The sequence below is a fragment of the Hippoglossus hippoglossus genome, chromosome 10 (genome assembly GCF_009819705.1).
Source record: "Hippoglossus hippoglossus isolate fHipHip1 chromosome 10, fHipHip1.pri, whole genome shotgun sequence".
Classification (NCBI taxonomy): domain Eukaryota; kingdom Metazoa; phylum Chordata; class Actinopteri; order Pleuronectiformes; family Pleuronectidae; genus Hippoglossus; species Hippoglossus hippoglossus.
This window is the reverse complement of record NC_047160.1, coordinates 12862116-12883320: the sequence shown is the minus strand read 5'-3', so window position 1 is coordinate 12883320 and position 21205 is coordinate 12862116. Positions and strand designations below refer to the sequence as shown.

Genomic DNA, 21205 nt, shown 5'->3' with positions numbered 1-21205 from the left:
CACGTAACCTTTGCTTGAGACACGCTCTATTTTTTGTTCTTATAGCAAGGCTATGACAGAGTTAGCATTAGCATTGTATTTCATAAATATTAACATATCAAAAAAAACATCACGCTGGCGTTTGGTCGGTTTGGATTTCATGCTGTCACTTTATTCAGAAGAGTCTAACTGTGGGACCGGTAGCGGGACAGACACCTGCAAAACAACATAAAACGTACATTGCTCAACAAAATGTTTCAGTAGGAAAAAACCGTTTGAACGCCATGTAAGAAATGTAGGTGCCACACAAGTATTGTCGTCTTTCTTCCACTTGGCTAATGTATTTTTAAAAAACCTCTGTAGTGGTATCGTCCAAAGGCTATAAATACCCCGCTGGACTGCTCCCTGGCTGCTCCGCTGAGTGCAGCTTCGGTTGCTAAGGAACCACTGAAAGCAGGTAATGCACCAGGACAGCTGCAGCATGCTAGCGTGCAGAGAGGCTGCGTAACCGAGCTAAAGCTACAACTGACTCACACGTACAGGATCGATCCAGCCTTTACACGCACTGTCGCCCCTTCACACGTTTCAGCCGAACGATTGGTGGCCAGAGCCGGCCACAGTGACAAGCTATTCCCTGCTAGCAAACAGACCGAGTGCTCCTACAGTTGGTTAAGGCACTTGTTATCAGCTAGCTGACACAACCGGCTAATAACTCGGTGCTCCGCAGGCTGCATCGTGTCGCTGAGCTAGCTTACTCTGTACTCTGTCCACCAGTCAAAGTCGCTATCCGATTTAGTTACTAGATCTATCCTCGTGATTAATAGGCTTGCATGGCCAATGACAAACAGTTGTCCCGCAGCTAACGTTGTAATGCTATAGATTTTAATTTGCTAACACAGACGTCGTGGGCTTTTCTTTGGGATGAGAGTAACAAACTTGCCTGTTGGTTTGCACTGTAAATATCCTTGGCTTAAGTCAGAACCACTTTACTAGCCTAGCATAAGAGCCTTAATCGGTATTGTTTTGTGCTGTTGTGTTTTGAGGATCATGAGTTTGTAGTAATGTGGTAAAGTTTCTGGTTGAGCAGTGTTTCTTTTCTTTTTTTTTAAGTTTGCAATGATTTGACGGTTGACAGCACTGCTCTTGTCCGTCTCTGAGGAGGGGAGAGCCTCTCTTTCACTAGGGACCGCTGCCACAGGATGAGGTTCAGCCCGTGGCCCCTGGCCCGGTGAAGTAGCTTGTCTTGTGGCATGTGGAATTAGGCTAACAGTGTAGCACCGTGTTCGCCACAAGGAGGAAGGCCCTGAAAGCCACATCTGACGTCCAGATTCACACCGAGACGCATGGTTTGAAGTTGATGCTGTTTTTGTGTTGATATCCACTTTGTCAGCATTGAATACAGGTTTGAGCTTTGTTCCTCTGCACTTGTAAAAGAGTTGCAAAGACTAAAAGGTCATGTTACATTTTAATACAGCAGATTTGTTTTTTTATTAATGTTTGACTTTGTGTTTTACTTTCAGTTTGATTCCAGGGATTCCTTACATGGACTGGAGCAGGTTAATCATTAGATGTCTGTCGATTCAGTAAGCGTTAGATGTTAAGATGTTAAAGGAACGTGTGTTTATGAAATGCACATGCAGGCTCTATGGTGGTCCTGCTCTCTGGGCACATCACACCATTTTGGCTTTTCCTTGGTAACCTAAGCCCTTGAGACCTGCTCACTGTTCTTTTGTCCCTCTTGCAAAGATACTATGGCATGCTTCCAACCTCTATCCCCATTTTTCACACACACTTCCCCCATCCTTTCCCCTTTTGCCTCTCCCTCCCCCTTCCATTCTCTTCCAGCTCACAACTCTTGTCATTTGTTTTTATTGGACTCAACTGACTTTGATTGCCATGGTATTGCCCCAAAGATTTTCACTTGCGCAATACTCTGCATTTACTTTTAAATAACCCCAGTTTATGATTGTAGTCCCAGTAAGAAGTGCCCGTGTTCCATGGGCTTGATGGAATTTTAAGTGTTTCTTTGTTCTGCGTCTCCTCACATCATGTGTTCTCTCTACCTTTTGTGAACATGAACTTCTGCCTCTGCCTTTTCAAGTGTGAATGAGGTGGCTCTGCTATATGTGGACACTCTGTGGGCTTTTCCACATAACAGCAGTTACACCATGCTGCTGGAAAGTCCCCATTAGCAGAGTTTACACTTGAATCTGAGGTCGTGGGGGATCTGTCTGTCAAATTTCTAGGCTTCTGTTCCCTGAAATGCTTCATGTGCAATGTGTGTGTCTCATTTGTCTCTGTAGGTGGCATAAAGATGACGGTGGCATAGTGAGCAAGCGGGTCAGTCTGGCTGGTTGAGGTGTGGAGGGGACACCACAAAACCACGCCAGGTTTCTGACTAATAAAATTTCCACTGCCCTCAATAAACCTCTGCATCATCCATGTCTATCCCTGGATAAAAGCTACAACTATGGTGACACTTATCACAGAGCAGCTCCGTAAGCAGAGTCTGGAAGAGCCTTATCAAAAGGCTTTCTCATTCAATGTGAATGTGGTGAGTTGGACACAAAACTAAATCTTGTCCCCTTTTATTAAAATACTGTGTTTCATTATGTTCTCATGTTTCTCTTTCAGTCATTACCTGCAGTGGGCTCCAGTCCCACTGTCTCGTGGAGTGCTGGTCGATCAAGACAAGGCAAGTTCATTCATTTAAGTCCAGCATTTGCAACCTGTCTGGTTGGCAATCTGTCTCATGTCTGTCTTTTGGCCCTTTCAGAAACCCGCTCAGCTACACACCCATCATCCAAAGCCAACTTTCTAGATGAATCCTGTGGACTTGACTCCATATGGCTTCCTTCAAACGCTGGAGAACATCACCAGAGAATGGAGGTTTCTTCCTTTACAGAAAAGGCTTTACAAAACTCCCCACCGCCACCACCCCCAAAACGCCACTGTCGGTCCCTCTCTGTTCCAGAGGACCTGTTTCGGTGCCGCTCCACCTGGCATCCTAGTGCATCCAAGGTTTGGACCCCAGTCAAACGTGGCTGCCCAAGTGGAGGAGCATCTAGTTCTGGCTCTGGAGCCAGCTCTTTGCTACTTTGTGGTCCCAGTTCCTCTTCCTCTGTACACTCATCTTCTAGCCCTACCTTCTTTAGCTTAGCACTCTCCTCTGACTCCCCACTACCATGGAGCTTCCCATGGGACCCCTGTGACACACTGAAAGGAGCCTGCTCTGCCTCCTTTGCTACTCCATCCTCCTGCTCCTCTTCACCGGCCCCCCTGATTTCTCACTTAATGCTGCAGCGCCGCTTCTCCCTCTCCCCTGTGCACATTCAGGACACCTCTGTTGTACTCCTGCCGCCCGAGCCCTCCCCTGCTTCTGCTCTAACATATGGCTGTTCTGGCATGGAGCACCAAGCCCTGTCTCCATCTCCCACTTCAGCCTGCAGTACACCATCCTCCTGTAGGCGTGACCTGCATCCAGCGCTGCCACGATGCCACTCTCAGCCCTGTGACATGCGCAAACCACGCTTAAAGAGGCGCCATGACGCAGATGTTCTCCCCTGCCCCAGGCCAGGCCTTAACTTCAGCAAGATGACACAGGTGAGCAAGACCGTGCAATGGCTGTCACGGTAGGTAGGTTCTAGCAGTCGTTGGTGCACACGTAGTTGCTGCTTTCAGACATGCACTGGATGCTGCAGTTCCTCCATATTTTATCCAGAGGTGGTGCATGTGTGAACGCAAATGTCCGGGTGAGACTATCTGCCTGACCTCCTAGTATAAAGTCTGTCGAAATCCAGGAGACGTCAATGTGTGAACACAGCAGGGGATCCCCCGCTGGATTCACTGAGGGCGAGTGGGGGGGGGGCTTCTAACACATGACAGTCTCATAAATTAAAACAACAAAGATAAAACAAATATCTCCACTTGAAAAAGCAGTGTCATACACATAGAAGACACTGATGAAGATTTCAAGAGAGTTTGAGGTGATAAGAGCTGATGATGGTGTCAACAAACAGACACTTCCTGCCTCTGTCTGCTGCACCCAGCTGCTCCACCTCTCGCCTGAATAATGCAGAGGATTTGTTGCTGTTGTGAACGTGTCTGCGCAGAAAAACTCCTGCTGCGTTGTGCATATGTGAAAGGCAAACTCTAGGTCAACTCTGTAGCGAATTCTATAGATTTTACCCGGAGGTCATATCTGAAAACAGTTTAAGTAATCCGCAGGCCTTGATTCACTCGTGCACTCTTTTTCTGGCTGCATCGTATCTCCCACAACTCTGGCTCAACACAGTTAAACCTTTGCTCCTATGCCATCATCTCTCCATATTTCAGAGTGTTGGCATCATTAATAAGATGCATATAAAACCTGGTTTAATGGTAGAATTGTCACATGATACTCATGACACTTCTTTCTCCTGTGTAGATTGGTAATCGTGAGAGCCTTGCATGTGCTACAGATGGCTGTCTAATTCCAGTGTCTTCCCAGGCAGAGCAGTGCTCAGCCTTCTCCCCTGCAGAGTTCCTGGGACGAGGCAGCATCGGGCCACTAAGTGAAAGTGAAGAAGATGAGGAGGAGGAGGAGGAAGAAGATAAAAGAAAAAGGACCTTAATAGATGGAGGACAAAAGATTGTTTTTGAGAGGGACTGCACAGAACTGGATTTGAACCTTATAGAAGAAAACTGACCACTTGTTGGTTCTCCTAGTGTAATTAGAGCCTCCATAACCATGTTAAGCACACCAGTAGGCTTTGCGTGCTTTTTGGGCAGAATCCTTGGGAAAGTGCTGACCTCATAAGGCTTTCATCCAGAGTTTGACCTGAGCAATTACCGTCAATATCAAATTACAATGTAATGATTGTAACACTTGGAACTAGTTCACTGTTAAACATTTCACAAAAATGCCAGTGCCTGCCTTTTCAACACTCCATACGGAAATGTGCATGAACAAATAAGTGAGTTTTCATGCTTACAGACTTTTGGCTAATATTTCATATTGATAAAAGTCTTGAATTAGCCTTAACTGTTGGTAAGCATCTTGATATCCCTGCATATCCTTATCGAATAACATATATTGCGTTAAGCACAACATTCTTCTCATTTGCTCATAAGTCACACACTAAAGACAGATTGCTTGGGATTGTTATTGAGCATTGGTCTGTCATCAGATGCTTATGTGTGTGGCTCTCTGAATTTGGACATAAAGTAAAGCAGAACCTAATTATACCCTGTGTAATTAAAAATAATATGCAAGTAGCCCAAATATAGGAATTATGTCCATATATAAATGCTCTCTGGTAGGTTGAACAGGATATAATCCAAGATCTTGCTGCAGTCCCTCAAATCTCTCATAGACCCTGGGAAAAAAAAATCTGCTTTTACTGCTGTTCTGTCATTGATTTGTCCTTTTGGAGCACCTCTACATCATGGAAGGGAAGGTTTTCTTCTGATAGGAGAAAGGATGCCTCCCCCTTTTTTGCGTTTGTTTGTTTGGACATTAGCACAATGTCAGCAGTCATACTGATGATACTGTAAACTGAACATTGCCTTAAGCTTTAAACACTGAGTTCTTGGGACTCTGGTCTTCTCTCTCACAGCCAGACATTATTGCAAACTCCATTTGCGCTGATTCAGATATTTTTGAACTGGTGGTACATGCACTATAATCGCCATTTGAATAACTGGATGGATGCTGCAGCTGGACTTAAACAGGGCACAATGAAATGTACTGCACAGTGGTTAGAGTGAGTACACAATGTCGAGCTAATTCTGAGTGAATGTGACAAAGGTGGGAGTGATGCAAATGACTTGGTGGCCTTTCAGAAACGACCTTTCTTGTGTTTTCAGATGGTAATATTCCCGTTGCACAATTTATGTACAAATAAACTTTAATAGAGAATGATATTTTTTTTTTTCCGAAAAATTGTCTTGTCCTTTATTTATTATAGCAAATCCATGTAGTGCAATGAAAGAGCAATGCATGGGATTGTTAAGATTCTTGTGTGACCTCTAGTGGCTGATTCCAGTGCTGTACTGGGCCAAATTAGATAATATTCAGTCCGTTCTGACTTAAAGTGCAACTTTTTATGTGTAGATTTTATGTTTAATATAAAATGAGTATCTCACACCTGCTTATTAAGCGGAGTTATATCTGTCTGCAACAGAGGAATGCTGTTAAATAGTTGGATACTGGATAAGGTGAATAGAGGGTAAAGTTAAAGTTCGCTGGCGGAAAAGTTTTTGATGATCGCACATGCGGGGTTTTTAAAAAGTTTGGTCGGTAAAGTTGCACGTCGGATCGAGAGAACCGTTCCGCCGTGGGAGATGAGGGCGCTCCTTCCAGGTCAGCGATGCTCTTTCACAGGCCGCCTGCCCCCCCACCACCACCACCGACGAGCCACTTCCTCTTTTGTCTAATTTCATGGCGATCGGGAGAAGGGGAACACCACCGACGCACGCACACTGTCTCGGCACTCTTGAAAGAGTTGATTCGGGGTAAATAATCGACTATTTCTCGCATGTTTCGCTCACTGGCTTTCAAAGCGGCGCCGTTCGGATGCAGCCACGCGGGCGATCCGCCGCCCCCCGCTGAATTAATCCAAACACGCTCCGGATCAGATATTTCACGTTGTAGCGCCACTCGCTGATAACAAATCGGACGGAATGGGCTCCCCCTCCGCCCGCATCTCCCCACACACACGGCGGCACGTTACTTAACGGCGCTGGCTAGCTAGCGTTAGCAGCACTGCAAACGCCTGATATGTGTAGCTGTGCGGATGGTCCATTTTGACACACCTCGCAAGTTAGTGGCAGTCAATCAACGCCGACTACTGTGTATGTGCGAGGGCTGGTAATAATTAGCGCCTCCGTCCAAATGCGAGCTACTTAAAGTCCTTAAATGTTTGTGTTTGGGATAGCTAGCCAACATCGGCTAGCTATCGTCGTGCTATGTACTTAGTTAGCATTAGCCCGAATCGCGATTGAACAGCTAGCATTATCTAAATCTCTACACCGGAGCGAGCGGATTAAGTGTGTTGAATGTGCTAACTGGCGTGAACTACTTAAGAAGTGTTTGAATTGAGGAGATAACTGTCCGCCATTCATTGCAAGAGTCCCGGCTATTCTCGGTAGCTGAGAAAAGGGCTAGCTAGCACCTCAGGCTAGTTAGTTAACGGTAGGTGGGCTTAGCGAGGGGCTCTGAGATGTTTCCACCGCGAAGTTGTCGTCCGAAACAAACTCGTACTCAACTTTAAGTGTGTGTGTGCTTCTTCCAAGCTAACGAGCTAACGCGACGTAGACTGCAAAGGTAAACAAAAAACAATAATGGCCAACCACATATAGCATGCTAAATAGAAAACAACATTAAAGTAACAAGGCGTCAGGTCACTTTGAACTAGTGAGGAGCTCCAGTGACTTTTCACATTTTAACGACATCGTGTTTGAAATCGTTGTCAGATGCGCTAACATGGAGTTAACGTGCCGCTGAAAGACCACCTGCAGTGATACAAACTTCATGACATTATCACATGTCTACTTTTTCTCTGCTTACAGTGTAAACTAAGTTGTCAACCTGACCGGCACAAGGAAGATTAATCTAAAGGTGAGTGTCCCTGTCACAAATATCTGAATTTAATTATCTCAAATTAGTTTTAGGGGGGGATCAATGGTTCATGTTCAGCCTGGAATTTGGAAATATATATTACACCTAAAACCAACCACATCTATTTGTCCCGGGTAAACCGCAAAAAGTCCATGTTAATATTTAACACCCTTAATTCTGTTTATGGGTCTAATTGTATTTTTTTTCACCACAGCTCCTAATTCAACAGAAGTCATTCAGTTCAGTTTTCTTTTTTTTCTTTCCTGACTTATCCCATTTGTGTGCAGGTGAATCTAAGCGGTCGTCACTCGAGGGGCCCCATCGCACTTGGATCAGTTCTCTGTCCCAGGTTCGGACTGCGTTGTCTATGGCGCTGATGGACAAACACAAACAGGTCAAGCGGCAGAGACTTGACCGCATTTGTGAGGGTGAGATTTCTTAAATACCCTTGAATGAAGTAAAAAGTGTAGTTTGTTACTTTGATGTGAAGTATGATAGTTTTATTGTATAAAGGCTATCCATACTCTTATAAGTCAAATTGTAAGGTCCTGTACAAATGGAAGATAATCTTTTAAACCTGATTGCAAAATATGCATGCATTTTGTCCACATAGGAAAGCTACTGGATTTTTGCAGATCTACATTCGAGCATGTAACTTTGCCAACTATTTGGCAGATCATGGCAACGACAGATTTGACTTATTTAAACTTGAAAGATTATTAAAGTTTCTGCCAGATTCTAATGGGATGATTTTTAATATAGTTCTGCTCTTTGATTGTTGCTGTTAACATATTATCCCAGTCCCCTAGGAACATTTGATAATACTAATGTTTTTGCTCATGAAATGCTACTGGTGAATACACGTGTCTGTGGTTTTCTTTACATTATGTCACGTGTAGTGACTGGTTTCAATGCAGCTATGTATTTCCTACTTCCTCTCAGCATGTTTGAGATTGGAGAAGATTTATTATTTTTTTTAAAATTTTAGTTCAATTTGCATGCAGGGAATGTTCAATTTGAACATTCACATCTTCAACATCTCTCATTGTGAAGATAACAAGTAAACTTAATTTTGCCAACAACAGCAAATGCAATCTTGGCAGGTACACTCAAGATTTCTTAGAGAGACATTATTTTGAGCTGGAGTAGAGGGTAGAAAAGACAGATCAGACATAATGGTGCACTAAAATGGAGGGAACAGTCTGGGAGCGTCTCGGGAGACGGGTGAGAGGACAAGGTGAAGGGTCGTGGGGCAGGGAAACGGCCCAGCTGTCTCTTTAAAAAACGACAACAGCCCAAACCGACCTCGGCGTCAGCCTCGGCTATGCTAATAAGGTTAGTGCTGGTTGGCTGGCCGTCTGTGGAACTGCATGTGATTGGAGGCTGCTCGTGGGGGAGGGGCTGGGCGTGGATGACAGCTGGGATCCAGCCAGCCAAGAGCAGGCTGACAGAGAGAGAGGGGTGAAAAAAAGCGGTAGAGGGAGCGCAAGGCGAGAGAGAGAGAGAGAGAGAGGAAGACAGGCTGGCAGACTTCATAATGCAAGGTTAGGCCCGGTGCTCATGTGTTTTCTATTCTGGCATGTGTTTTTGAATTTGTGCGCTGTAGAGGGGGAATCTAAGATTTGGGTGTGGTGCAGCTGTGTGCGGGCAGTTTCTCTTTTACGCTCGGCGCGTATTGGTCTTGTAGCAGCGTTAAAGAAGGAACTGAATAACCAAGTGTGTGTGTGTGTGTGTGTGTGTGTGTGTGTGTGTAGCTGCTTCTGGGTGGAGTACTGCTGCTTGCTGCATTATCATCGTTCGCTGCCCCTCCCCCCACACCTCTTATTCCTCCAACTGTGGCCAGAGGGAGAGAGAAGAGGAGGAGGGAGTGAGGGGAAAGAAAGGGAGGAGGGGGGAGAATGAATGAATCACTGAATGAATTGTATTGTGTGTGCCGCCATGCTTGTGCTTTGTAGGCCCTGGTTATGCCAGTGTCCTTTACTCAAATTACTCTGTGTGTAGGCCTACTTGTATATTTCCATAAGTCCTTTTTCAGAGAGGGTCTTTGTGATGAACCCCTTTGGGTTTTTCTACATACTCTGCGTCTCTTTGTGCTTTCGGCATGTTGCAGTAAGCCTGCTAGCAATCTTTAGCCATTTGCAGTGAATGTGATGCTAAACCGCCGGCTGTCGATTGTACGTTTAAATACGTGTATCAGACGGACTGTTTTTCTGTGTTTGCCCATGTGCATTTAATGCATGCGTTGGGAAATGCGCCGACGTCAGGGGAAGTGTTCGCAAATATTTGTTTTCCACCCAAAGCTACCAGCTCCTTTCCCTCCTCTGCAGTCTCACCATTACCCACTGCCCATGGAAATGTTCCAGCAAGACACACTCCCCCACCCCGGAGACATAACACACACCTGTCACGCAGCAGGGACAAGATAGTGTGTACTGGTGCATGTGTGGGGTTGGTCCATGCCAAGATCTGCTGAGAAGGAAGAGAGAGAGAATGGGAGAAGTGTGAAAGGCAACACTAATATAATGATTAGTGTTGATTAATTTTTAAATATCCCAGTATATAAAACTGTTTTGGCAGAGATCTGACATTGATTTGTATTCATTTGCATCATTTCTTTTGTTGGCAAAATGGTAAATGGCAATAATGCCCTTGAGCCAAATGTGCAGATTTTGTTATCAGTGTGATCTGTTTGTGTTTGAAGAAAGGTGGAGGATCAGAAAAATGGGAAGGAGGGACTCTTCCAGACAGAATTTAGGTCATGACTCAGACCCCACCATGAACCCCCACCACCTCCTTTCCAAGACCCTACAGTTTTCTCCACCCCTCCCCCAGCCGCCACACTCCATCACCTCTCCCGTCCAAGCTCCCCCCCCCCCTCCCTATGTGTGTGTGCTCTGCTCGTACAGTAGGCCGGTCAAGTTCCCAGAGTAAAAACTTGTATCAAAAGATCTTTGCCTCATTAACCCGAATCTAACGTTCACTTTATGTGGAGACTCAGGAGAACTGTGATGGATTGGTGAAGACTTGACAGTGCATATTGGTTCCACACATTCCTAAACAGAGCTGCATTTCAACAACAAATAGGCCAGGATGCCGGACACCTTCCTTGCCCCATCACAGATTTAGTTACACATTACTTTTGTAACCAAAGAACATATCGCTTCAGTGGGAACACGCGCATATACAACACACATCTTGGTAGTTTCCTTATGCAGCTGCTGGAGGTGAATGCGTTGGAGGGAAAAAAGACAGCCATAAAAGTCTGAGTTATTGTCTAAAAAAGTGTGGCAGTTAGCCCCATTAACTGTAGTCATGTGTGAAGGGGGGTTTGGTGTGAGGGTATGATGACTTGCATCACGTGGTGTAGTCCATACATGGAAAATGCAGACTGTCGAGTCACTAACCTCTAGCTTAATTAAATGGTTCTGAATTACAAATGGCTGTTGCTGTATACACCAGGTGTCATCAGCTAACTGTGTAACTGCAGTAAGGATGATCCCTCACAGACAGGTTTTAAGTGTTCATTTGTCTGTGCTGCGCTTTAGGTTCCTATATTTTTAAGCAGTTTTTGTCTTGGATTTGCAATTGTCAGGAAATATTAATCCACTTATGTTTAATGCTCACATGCAACAACGACACACTGTTTTTTTCCCCTCTGGACTCAGGTATCCGACCCCCTATCCTGAACGGGCCAATGCACCCACGGCCCCTGGTAGCCCTGCTGGACGGACGTGACTGCACTGTGGAAATGCCCATCCTCAAAGATGTGGCCACAGTGGCCTTCTGCGATGCCCAGTCCACACAAGAGATTCATGAGAAGGTAGAGAAGAGGCACCTGAACACTTACCCACACTTACAATCACAGTCCATGAGGACCAAACACAGAGATTCCTTCTTGTAGTTAGACATTTTGACATACTGACATAGATTCTGAACCTGGATTTGTGTGTATTGACCGGTACGGAGTACAGATCTGATACCAGTCTATTTATAGTAGGGCTGCAACAAATGATTATTTTGACATTCGATTATTCTGTCGCTTTTTTCTATAAATCGATTATTAATTGGATAAAAAGACAAAACTACATTTGACCCTTTCCAGCAGTCTATTCGAAAAAGCAACTTCATTTTCTTGTACAGTGCTGTTTTCATATGTATTATAGACATGCAACTAAATTATGATGATAATTTAAGATTCGGATATCTACAATTTAATCCTGACTCGTCACAATTCAAGTTCAAGATATCTTTAATTCGCCTCAATTTAAGATGCCTCAAATTAAGCTTGAACTAATTAGTATGGTGTTGTAGATGTCTAAAACTGGAATAAAAAATATTAATATTATATAATAATTCAACTGAATTGTAGGTATCTATAATGAGATACAAGTCAGAATGATGTATGTATCTTACATTCAAATCATTTTTATTCAAAACGATGCTGTTGATATTGTTGTTATAAATTCTGGATAGTCGAACTTGGTTAAGAAAAGTTAAAATGGCTGAGCTGTCAGTGTGACTGGTTGTGTGTCTGTCTCTCACAGCAGACAAGCTGCAATGGGCTGAATTCATGTTTGTGTTTATGTAAAACTTAGCAATGAAAACTCTCCCATCAGGTTGTTTTTGTGCTTTAGAACATAACCGCTGAGAAACAATCAAAAAATTATGGTTTGTGTTTTTGTTTCACTGCTTTGTGTTCGCTATTGGCGCACCCTCTCTTCAGGTCTCTCGACCACCGCTGCTCCCTCTTCCTCCTCGTTGAGTTGGGGAAGCAATAGTTGTTAAAAGTGTGTGAACATTTTATGTTTAAACCTCAAAGAAAACTTGTGCAAAGCTGATTTCACAAGACACAGCAACACAACATCCCTGTGGTATGAACCTATGGTCATATACGGTCATCCAGTAAATTCAGAAGAAGAATGGCTCCAACACGTCTTCTCTTCAGGTTCACACCACAGTGACGTTCTGCTGCTGTTCCATGTGAAGTCACCTTTACACAGTTTGCAGCTACGATCTCTGAAGGCTTTATTGGAAAGTGTTCCCATACTTGAGATGACTTGTCTCTGCTGTTTCGAGAGAGATGTTTTCAAATATTTAGTCCAGAGAGGAGACATCACGTGAGTGAAACAAGCACGGGATTGGCTGGTTTACTTCCCCCACCTCAGGAGACGCTGCCACAGTGTGTGCATTATAACGGACCCGGGGAATCGATTACTAAATTTGTTGCAAACTATTTTTACAATCGATAAAATCGATTAGTGGTTGCACCCCTAATTTATAGAAACAAACCACTTGTATAACATATTTAGCGGCATGCTAGTAACCCTGTATGAAAGTGTTCATTTCTATAATTTTTGTATGGCATGGCTCAGGTTAAATAATTTGAATATATATATATATATATATATATATATATATATATATATATATAGAGAGAATAAATGTCAGAGAACATCATTTATCTAGTTTGACATGACTAAAATAGAACATAAATAAATCAATCTATGAAAACACAACATCCCTTGAAACGAAAGTCTACCATATTGTACCTGTCATCGTTTTACTTACAGTGTAAAATATTGCCAAATTACTGATATGTTAGCTAGCTTGGGCTAATGTTACTCTACTAGAAATTACTTCTTCACCTCTCTAAAAACGGTACTTGCCAGTGGCAGCACAACTGCTGTAGTGGAGCGCAGAAGAAGAAGTGATGCTACTAATGATAAACTATTACACTAGACATGGGATCGGATCATAGATTTGTGTCCTTGTCGTTGCCCGATCCAGCATTTTCTGCAGAACCAGAGGCTTCTCTGATGCTGATATCGGAACAGTGCCACCTGGGCTATGACAGTAGTCATAATAGTAATCATAATAGTAATCATGATAATATCTGCACTTCACTCAAAATATTTGCTTACTTCATTCAGTCAAGCAGATCAGTCTTCACCAGCAGTTCGATAATAAATGACTAATATTAAGCCAATCTATGTGAAGCGCACTTTTACTGTGATGAAGATTTAAATCACTCACAATGCATTTGTCTTCTATAGGTGCTAAATGAGGCAGTGGCCGCTCTGCTGTACCATACCATCACTCTCTCCAGAGATGATTTGGAAAAGTTTAAAGGCCTACGTGTAATTGTCAGGATCGGCTCAGGCTTCGACAACGTTGACATCAAAGCAGCTGCTGAGCTAGGTGAGCTCACATCAGGACAACACACTAAGTAGTTCAATGTATTCCTAATATGACCGGTTCTGTTATATTTGATTCTCATCTTTTCACCTTTCCTTGCAGGCATTGCTGTCTGCAACGTGCCAGCTTCCTCAGTGGAGGAGACGGCCGATACTTCACTATGTCTGATCCTTAACTTGTACAGGCGAGTCACCTGGATGCACCAGGCCCTCAGGGAGGGAACCCGTGCCTCTAGTGTGGAGCAGATCAGGGAGGTGGCTGGTGGAGCTGCTCGTATCCGGGGAGAGACATTGGGCATTATTGGCTTGGGTGAGTAAAGAGCGTGGACAAACGTGGCTAGATTAGTTGGAGTATTATTGCCAGATATGTTGCCTTTGATTTGAGATTGCGTTAGTCTTTGTTGAGTTATGATCGAACATTTTGTGCTGAAGCTCTTCAGTGGATCAGTTTAATCCAAGCTGACAGTTGATGGTCAGACAAACAGTATGCTGTGGGAGCTGTTTGGTATTTTTGATTTCTATTTTGGTTCCAACAAGGGCACCACAGTGGCTGTTAATAACCTTACTGTGTCTTTTTGTCTTGCAGGGCGCGTTGGCCAAGCAGTGGCTCTGCGGGCCAAGGCCTTTGGCTTTGGCGTCATATTCTATGACCCCTACCTGCCTGATGGCGTGGAGCGTTCACTAGGCCTGCAACGCATGGCCACCCTGCAGGACCTGCTCATCCACTCGGACTGTGTATCTCTGCACTGCAGCCTCAACGAGCACAACCACCACCTCATTAATGACTTCACCATCAAACAGGTGAGTAGAATACAAAAAACTCTATATTTCTCCTCTTTATGACAAGGAGGTGTTTTTCCAGCCTGCGCCTATTAGTGAACTTATGATTTCTTGGTTGAAAAACTGTCAATGATAATAACTAAGGCTGAACATTATCATCAGATGTGTCTGAATGTTGTGTTGCATGAGTGTTAGTGTTCAGTTTTATCAAATGCATCTAATCTGTATCAGAAGTCCCTAATTGATACTCACCCACATCAATCATTTTTAAATTGATCAAATCGTAAATCCGATTCTGACTTTCTTCTTGCTTCGTGTTTGCTCACTCAGAGGTTTAGCTGCATTAGCGGTGGAATACATATAAGAAATAATATAAATATCATGTGACCATTTCGCTGGCATCAGCAAGTACTACCATGTTTACTTATGAAAACACATCAACTCTGCTACAAAAAGATCTGGCGTCCATACTTCTTCCGATTTTCATAGCTTCTAAAAGTTTGGAAACGCTGCTGGCACGGCTTTACTTTGAAAACCCTAGAGCAGCGTTTTAGTCTGGACGAGCAGAAACTGAGATGCTGGGAAACGATGACGTAGACACTCAGCCTCTTGCTGATTGTTTTTTTTTCTGTCACGACTTGGCCTTCACTGATTCGTCAGCCTGCTATCACATGACTCCCTTCCGGAAGAAAACAACTGGCATAAGCCTCGGCTACTGGTGTAGAGCCCAACATTGATAATCAATTACAAGCTTTGTTGACTATTTTGCCGCAGATGCGTCAGGGAGCCTTCCTGGTGAACACGTCAAGAGGCGGTCTGGTTGACGAGAAAGCACTGACGCAGGCCCTGAAAGAGGGCCGGATACGAGGGGCCGCTCTGGATGTCCACGAGACAGAACCCTTCAGGTAGCCATGCTTTACTAGGGCCACACCGGCACCACGTATGATCACTGTCGTGCATGATAACACAACCTCAGCACTCCTCTGTAACAGCCTTTCCCCTTAACAGTTTTTCAACAGGGCCTCTGAAGGATGCCCCCAACCTGATCTGTACCCCGCACACATCCTGGTACAGCGAGCAGGCCTCTGTGGAGGCTCGCGAGGAGGCAGCCAGGGAAGTTCGGCGCGCCATCACTGGTAAAGCGCACATGCTTTTCACTGAACGGAAGAAAGCCTATTGATTCACTGAAAGGAACTGATTAGTGTCAGTGTTGAGGTCAATTTAATAATGCTATCGAAGCCAACTTTCATTTAACACTACTTCTGTTGGGTTTTCAAAATTAGTTTTTTAAGAGAAATCATTTGGCGACATGTATAGGTTGTATGGTCTCAGTGTGTTGTAGTTCTTCTCAACAATACAGATATTAGCAAGATCAACATGGACCTGATAACTGGGTCTAGAAACCCTGTTTTGGTGGCAAGAGCCATTAAAGAAAAATGACTGTATGGAGAGTAGAGGCTTTGAAGATATTTAGATGAACAAGTTTTGTATGTTCACACTGACTAATCTTTACATAAACTCTTGTATAAATTGATACACATTAAAGGATACAATATAGTGATATGAGTTTCAAAGCAATTTTACATCTCAAAAATATTCACTTATCATACAAAGAATATCAAATCTTCATCTACCATTAACAATAGAATTTCAAGTGTGTGTGTGTTATGACTTCTTTTTTTATTTTTTTCAAATAATTTTATATTTGCAAATACTGTTAAACTAGAAATGGGTCAGTTTGTCCCCAGTAGGATGCTGTCAGTGGCATGTTGTTCTCCAGTTCTATGAGGTAGTAATGGTCTGTTGCTCCTGCTCCAGGGCGCATCCCTGACAGTCTGAAGAACTGTGTGAATAAGGAATACCTGATGGCAGCCTCTCAGTGGCCGAGTATGGAGGCAGCCACTGTCCACCCAGAGCTTAATGGAGCCACTTACAGGTGAGTGGAGTGGATGTAGAAGATGAGTGAAACTGGGATTAGACACCAGACAAAGGTTATGAGGTTGGACATGAGTCTGGAAGGAGTAAGAATCAGCGGTCATATAATTCTTTGGCTTCTCTGTCTGTGTTTCAGATTTCCTCCAGGTCTGATCAATGTTGCAGCAGCAGGGGGTCTCCCTGGAGCTGGCACAGGGGTCGAAAGCCTGGTTTCAGGAACCCTGCCGCATGGCATCGCCCCTGTTTCTCACCCTCCTCATGCCCCCTCCCCGGGGCAGCCTACCAAGGCCGAAGCCGACAGAGACATCCCCTCTGACCAATAGCCCCTCCTGCCACCGCCAGCACATTCCGTCACCTCTGGAAACCACCCCCACCCCCCAACATCAGACACAGCCCACGACCCTCGGATACATCGGGCAGCACCATTTTGACCTGACGTGGATCAACACAGTCTTGTTTCTCAGATCACATAACCAGCCCAGGAGTGACCCATCCCCAGCTACCCGCATCCCACTCACATCCCTCCAGAACACACACACATCCCTCCATCCAAGTCCTCATGTCATCCACTGACCCACCATCACCTCCTCACAACGTCAGCAATAACTCTGTTCTCAAGGATTCAAGGATTGGATTATTTCGTTAGTTGGCTGTTGTTTTAATGAAAAGTTGTTCTGTTGTGGTTCTAGGTGTTAATGTTTTTGTTCGTTAAAAAAAAAACAAAAAAAACAAAAAAAAAAGCATTTCTGACATGAGGCTTTTACAGTCTCCAGTCCCTCTCTGACCAGTAGAGGCAGAGGCAGAAAGTTTGAAGCCCCCCCTTTGTACATTAATGGCTCATGTTACTGCTCTCACTTTCTTCTTTTCTTTTTTCTCTCTCCTCCTCTGCGTTTCTTGGGGGAAAATTTGTACTTAAGTAAATCAGACAGAATCCCAACCAGTACATCCTGTCTCTCCCCATCAGGCATCAAGCCACCCCTTAGCCCAGTTATGCCCTGAGTTCTTCCCCTGGTACTGTCGTTGGCTTGGTCAGCAGGGGGATTTATAACGCTGTGAGTGCAGAGCGCTCCCAGACCTTTAAAGTGTTTTATCTGCTCAGCTCATGGTGTTTAGTTAACAGCCTTGATGTAGTGAGATACAAGATCATTTGTCTCAGTTTTCTTGTTCAAGCCCTGTGTTTACAGGTTTTGTCCCCCACGGATTGCTCTGTCTTGACACAATGGCTGAAAGACTCATATCAAACAGCACCTAGGCATGAATTTCTATCTCATGTCAGCAGCCACAGCTGCGTGCTGGGTCTGTACACATGGTTCACACGTAGTATCAAATGCAGCAGTTTTTTCTTGCTGCAAAAAACGGAATCATGGCAGGGGCCTCACCAGCAGAGGGCACTGTCTAACCGCTCAGAGCTAATCCCAAACAGACAGATGGACAGTTACGAGTTAGCTTTAGTGATGATCACACACTGCCGACATTCAGAACACAGGATGGGTGACCAGGGATCGACTACCGCCTTATTCTTTAAGATCTCACTGCACCCCACCACCTCCACCACTCTGCAATCCCTCACCCACCCTCCACTCTTCTCCCAGTGTCATCACCGACCCCACACATCTGCTCATCAACCAGTATGCATCCACCAATTCCTTTAAGCGGGAGGGGACAGTCGAGATTAGATTCCCTGTTAGAGCAAGGGGACAGCGTTTCTTGCATGCTGGCTTTACTGATGACAGTGGCGTGCGCGCATGTGTGTGCGTGTGTTTGCGTGCCTGCCGGTGGTTTTGTGTGAGTGTTTGTATGTTCCCTCACCCTGCTATGATAACAAGCTGTTGTCTTTCCAAAGGAAAAGTCCCTAGGAGTAACTCTTTAACGCTGTTGCCCTGGTGTCAAGGGAACACCTTTCTAGTACCTCAGTAACAGATATTGAATGTACTGTGCATACCCTTTTATTTTTTTGTACAGATTTTCTAGATACTTCTTTATTGTTCTTCACCAGAAGGGTTGTGAAATTGTAGCAGTAATGATACAATAAATAAAAAACATTGCCCCGTGAAATGAATTGACAAACTCTTGTAGGTTCGCTATAGGTCACTGAATACTCAGGCTTCAAAACCAGTGTGTGTCTATTTCCCTTTAGCTTTATTTCCTCATTGTGGAAAATTCAGCACAACGCTTTCCCATCATTAGACTTCAGACTGTAGTTGCTGTGTTTCAACCTCCAACTTACTGGCAAATGAAAAATGAGGAAAAAGAAAAAAACAAAAGGCGGTCACCATGGTCTGCTAGTTCTTATTAGAACAGTAGTTGTAGATGCTGTTTTGTTTTTTTTACCCCCCCCCCCCCCCCCTCTTTATTGTCGAGCTGCTCTATCTTTAGTGCATGTGAGGTCATTTTTTTTCGGGGAAATCCTATTGGCTTAAAAAATTGGTGTCATCATGCTGTTTCCCCTCTGCTCCCCGGCCTTCTCCCCCTTCAGAGTGTTCTCAACTCGAGTTGCCATTTTTGTCGTGTCAGTTTCCAGTGATGTACAGTTTTTCCCTCAGAGTCTGAGAGACATGGAGCATGTCCTTGTCCTGAGATGCTAGGCTCCTCTGTCATGTGATGAGTATATATTTTTAAAAAAAAGATAACCCCCATAGTTTGGATTATGAGCATTATAGTAATCTTAAATTTTGCTGTTGATGATGATTATATATATATTTTTTTCAGTTCAGCAGTGCACTGTTATGAAAACCATTCTGTTTTTATTGTAGGATTTTGTTTTTATGAATATGCTGTCTGTGTTCTACATGTTGTACTGAGACATTTCAGAGAAAACAAGAGATCCCTCTCCTGGTGATTTAAAAAAAGAATATATATATATAATTTGTCTTATCCCAACTGTCCTTTCCAAGTGATATCCTCTGGGCCTTACTTATTCTCTCCCTGTTAAAGTAGCTGTTATAGAAAGTCGCCATGGAACCACTCACTGCCTTAATACAGTTGACCACAGCAGGGGAAGTCAGGAGACGCACCCAGTCACAAAGTACGGGCCACGATCACGGCCACTCCGCAAAAAGCTCTTCAGACCCCGACAGGCCTAAATCCGCAGCACCTTGCATTTCTCTTTAGTAATGAACCACATTAAGCCTTGTTTTGACCATTTTCGGATCATAACTCCAGTGTGAATTCTTAATGTGCATTCAGGTTTATTATTATCATTTTTTTTGTCTCTGAGCTTTTAATAGTTAAGTCAGCCCGGTAGTGTACATGCACAGGCTAAAAGATAAGCACAGTGTGTATGCTCACAAAGCCACAGCTGATATTTCACTCTTGGGTGTGAGAATGCCCCTCCCTACTCACACACACACACCACCACCTCTCTGTGGCACTTTAAGTGTCTTTCACAGTGCTGCCATAGTGGGAGGGCATCGCGGACACTGGTGTGGTCTTTCAAAGAAAATAAAGAAAGGAAAAGGAAAAAAAAAAACAGAAAATTCCGGTGAGAATCGGTCACTATTTCTCTCAGGGTTCAAATGCACACATATCCTCCAGCAGTCGCCCTCTGTCTCGTGTCCCTCATCCCAAGTTTTCTGCCCTCAGAATGTAGAACAGCCTCCTGCGTTTTTTTCCCCTTTTTTTTGGATTTTTTGGAAACTCCTCACCCTCTCAATCCCCCTTCGTGCACAGGTCTGAACTTCTTTTTCTGTTTTGCTTTCTTTTAGCACTGACATCTAACCATCTAACAAGGAATGAATGAATGAATGTTTGAAAGTGACTGTGTGTAATGTTAAAATTGGGAAATGTATTTTTACAACATGTGAACATTTTTTCCACTCACTCTCATTGTGATTTTTCTTTTTTTTTTCTTTCACCAGACTGCAAAAAGAAAAAACAAACAATGAAAAAATGTCTCCTGTAACTAGGCTCTTAAGCTTTATTTTTGTTTTGTTTACTTTTTTATTAGAAACAATCATGTTTGTGATGGTAACTTCCGATGGTAAACTCCACACCGTATTTTAATAAAATCTAAAAAATTAAACATTTGCTGTTTTTAACTTTTCAGATATCACTCTCTCTCTCTCTCCTGGTGCTAAGAATCCTTTTTGTGTTGTGAAATCTGCCTTTGCTCATTTCATTTGAAGAAATATCTGTGCTTGATTATAGTGGTCAGCGACTTAATCACAATTAATGCCAGTTGTCATTATGTAGTTCCCAGTGACTGCACTCAGCAGCTTGAGGACATGAGCTATGTTTACTCTGCTTTTGCCATTAACTAAATAGTTTTCTACCACAGATTGTCAGCTCTCTTATAAAGCAGGGGGGGTTGTGCTGTGCCAGAACAGGCACAGCTTTACAAGTGGGAGGACGAGGTGGGGAGTGCGGGAAAGAGGGTTTCTGTGTACACCCACAGGGCAGGGGAGGGTGGAGTATTATCAGCCCCAAAATTGCTTCCACATGCGTGGAACCAGGAGTCTGCTCTTAAAATGGAGTGAAGGGGCTGAGGTCCACTCACTGGATCGAGCTGGTGCAGCCCTGGCTGAAGGCTGGGACCCTCAGGTCCGTCCGTCACGGATGTTCAGATTGTGCAACAACTGATTCTTTTCAGTCCTGTAACTTCCACTAATGTCATTAAGCATCACTCTCCATTGTTGGACCCATTACGGACAATTAAAATGAGCAAAATTGATGCAGCTGCACTAGGGATATTGTCTTTTTTTTTAATTCCACATATTCT

General features: G+C 43.9%; 2 protein-coding genes across 10 annotated transcripts; both read left to right on the top strand.

Annotated features, from left to right (window-relative positions):
• The first annotated feature begins 117 nt into the window (after positions 1-117).
• Positions 118-5895, top strand: LOC117769205 (protein FAM53C-like). 5 transcript variants are annotated; one of them, XM_034597962.1, is made up of 6 exons: positions 118-436; positions 1500-1562; positions 2283-2533; positions 2614-2674; positions 2756-3582; positions 4406-5895. In XM_034597962.1, the coding sequence occupies exons 3-6, from the start codon at positions 2450-2452 to the stop codon at positions 4664-4666; spliced, it is 1233 nt and encodes a 410-aa protein (XP_034453853.1). In that variant the 5' UTR covers positions 118-436; positions 1500-1562; positions 2283-2449; the 3' UTR covers positions 4667-5895. The 5 variants fall into 5 exon arrangements, with proteins under 5 accessions (XP_034453853.1, XP_034453854.1, XP_034453850.1 ...); XM_034597960.1 differs by lacking the exon at positions 118-436 and adding an exon at positions 461-1381; XM_034597963.1 differs by lacking the exon at positions 1500-1562 and having other exon boundaries at positions 4469-5895.
• A 137-nt stretch (positions 5896-6032) lies between these two features.
• Positions 6033-20509, top strand: ctbp1 (C-terminal binding protein 1). Of its 5 annotated transcripts, none has more exons than XM_034597954.1 (11): positions 6033-6474; positions 7531-7579; positions 7867-8007; positions 11245-11399; positions 13633-13777; positions 13877-14083; positions 14360-14574; positions 15328-15458; positions 15562-15689; positions 16372-16489; positions 16625-20509. In XM_034597954.1, exons 3-11 carry the CDS (start codon positions 7947-7949, stop codon positions 16809-16811), a joined length of 1347 nt encoding a protein of 448 aa, XP_034453845.1. In that variant the 5' UTR covers positions 6033-6474; positions 7531-7579; positions 7867-7946; the 3' UTR covers positions 16812-20509. The 5 variants fall into 5 exon arrangements, with proteins under 5 accessions (XP_034453845.1, XP_034453848.1, XP_034453846.1 ...); XM_034597957.1 differs by lacking the exon at positions 6033-6474 and adding an exon at positions 6565-6781; XM_034597955.1 differs by lacking the exon at positions 6033-6474 and adding an exon at positions 6597-6813.
• Positions 20510-21205: the final 696 nt, after the last annotated feature.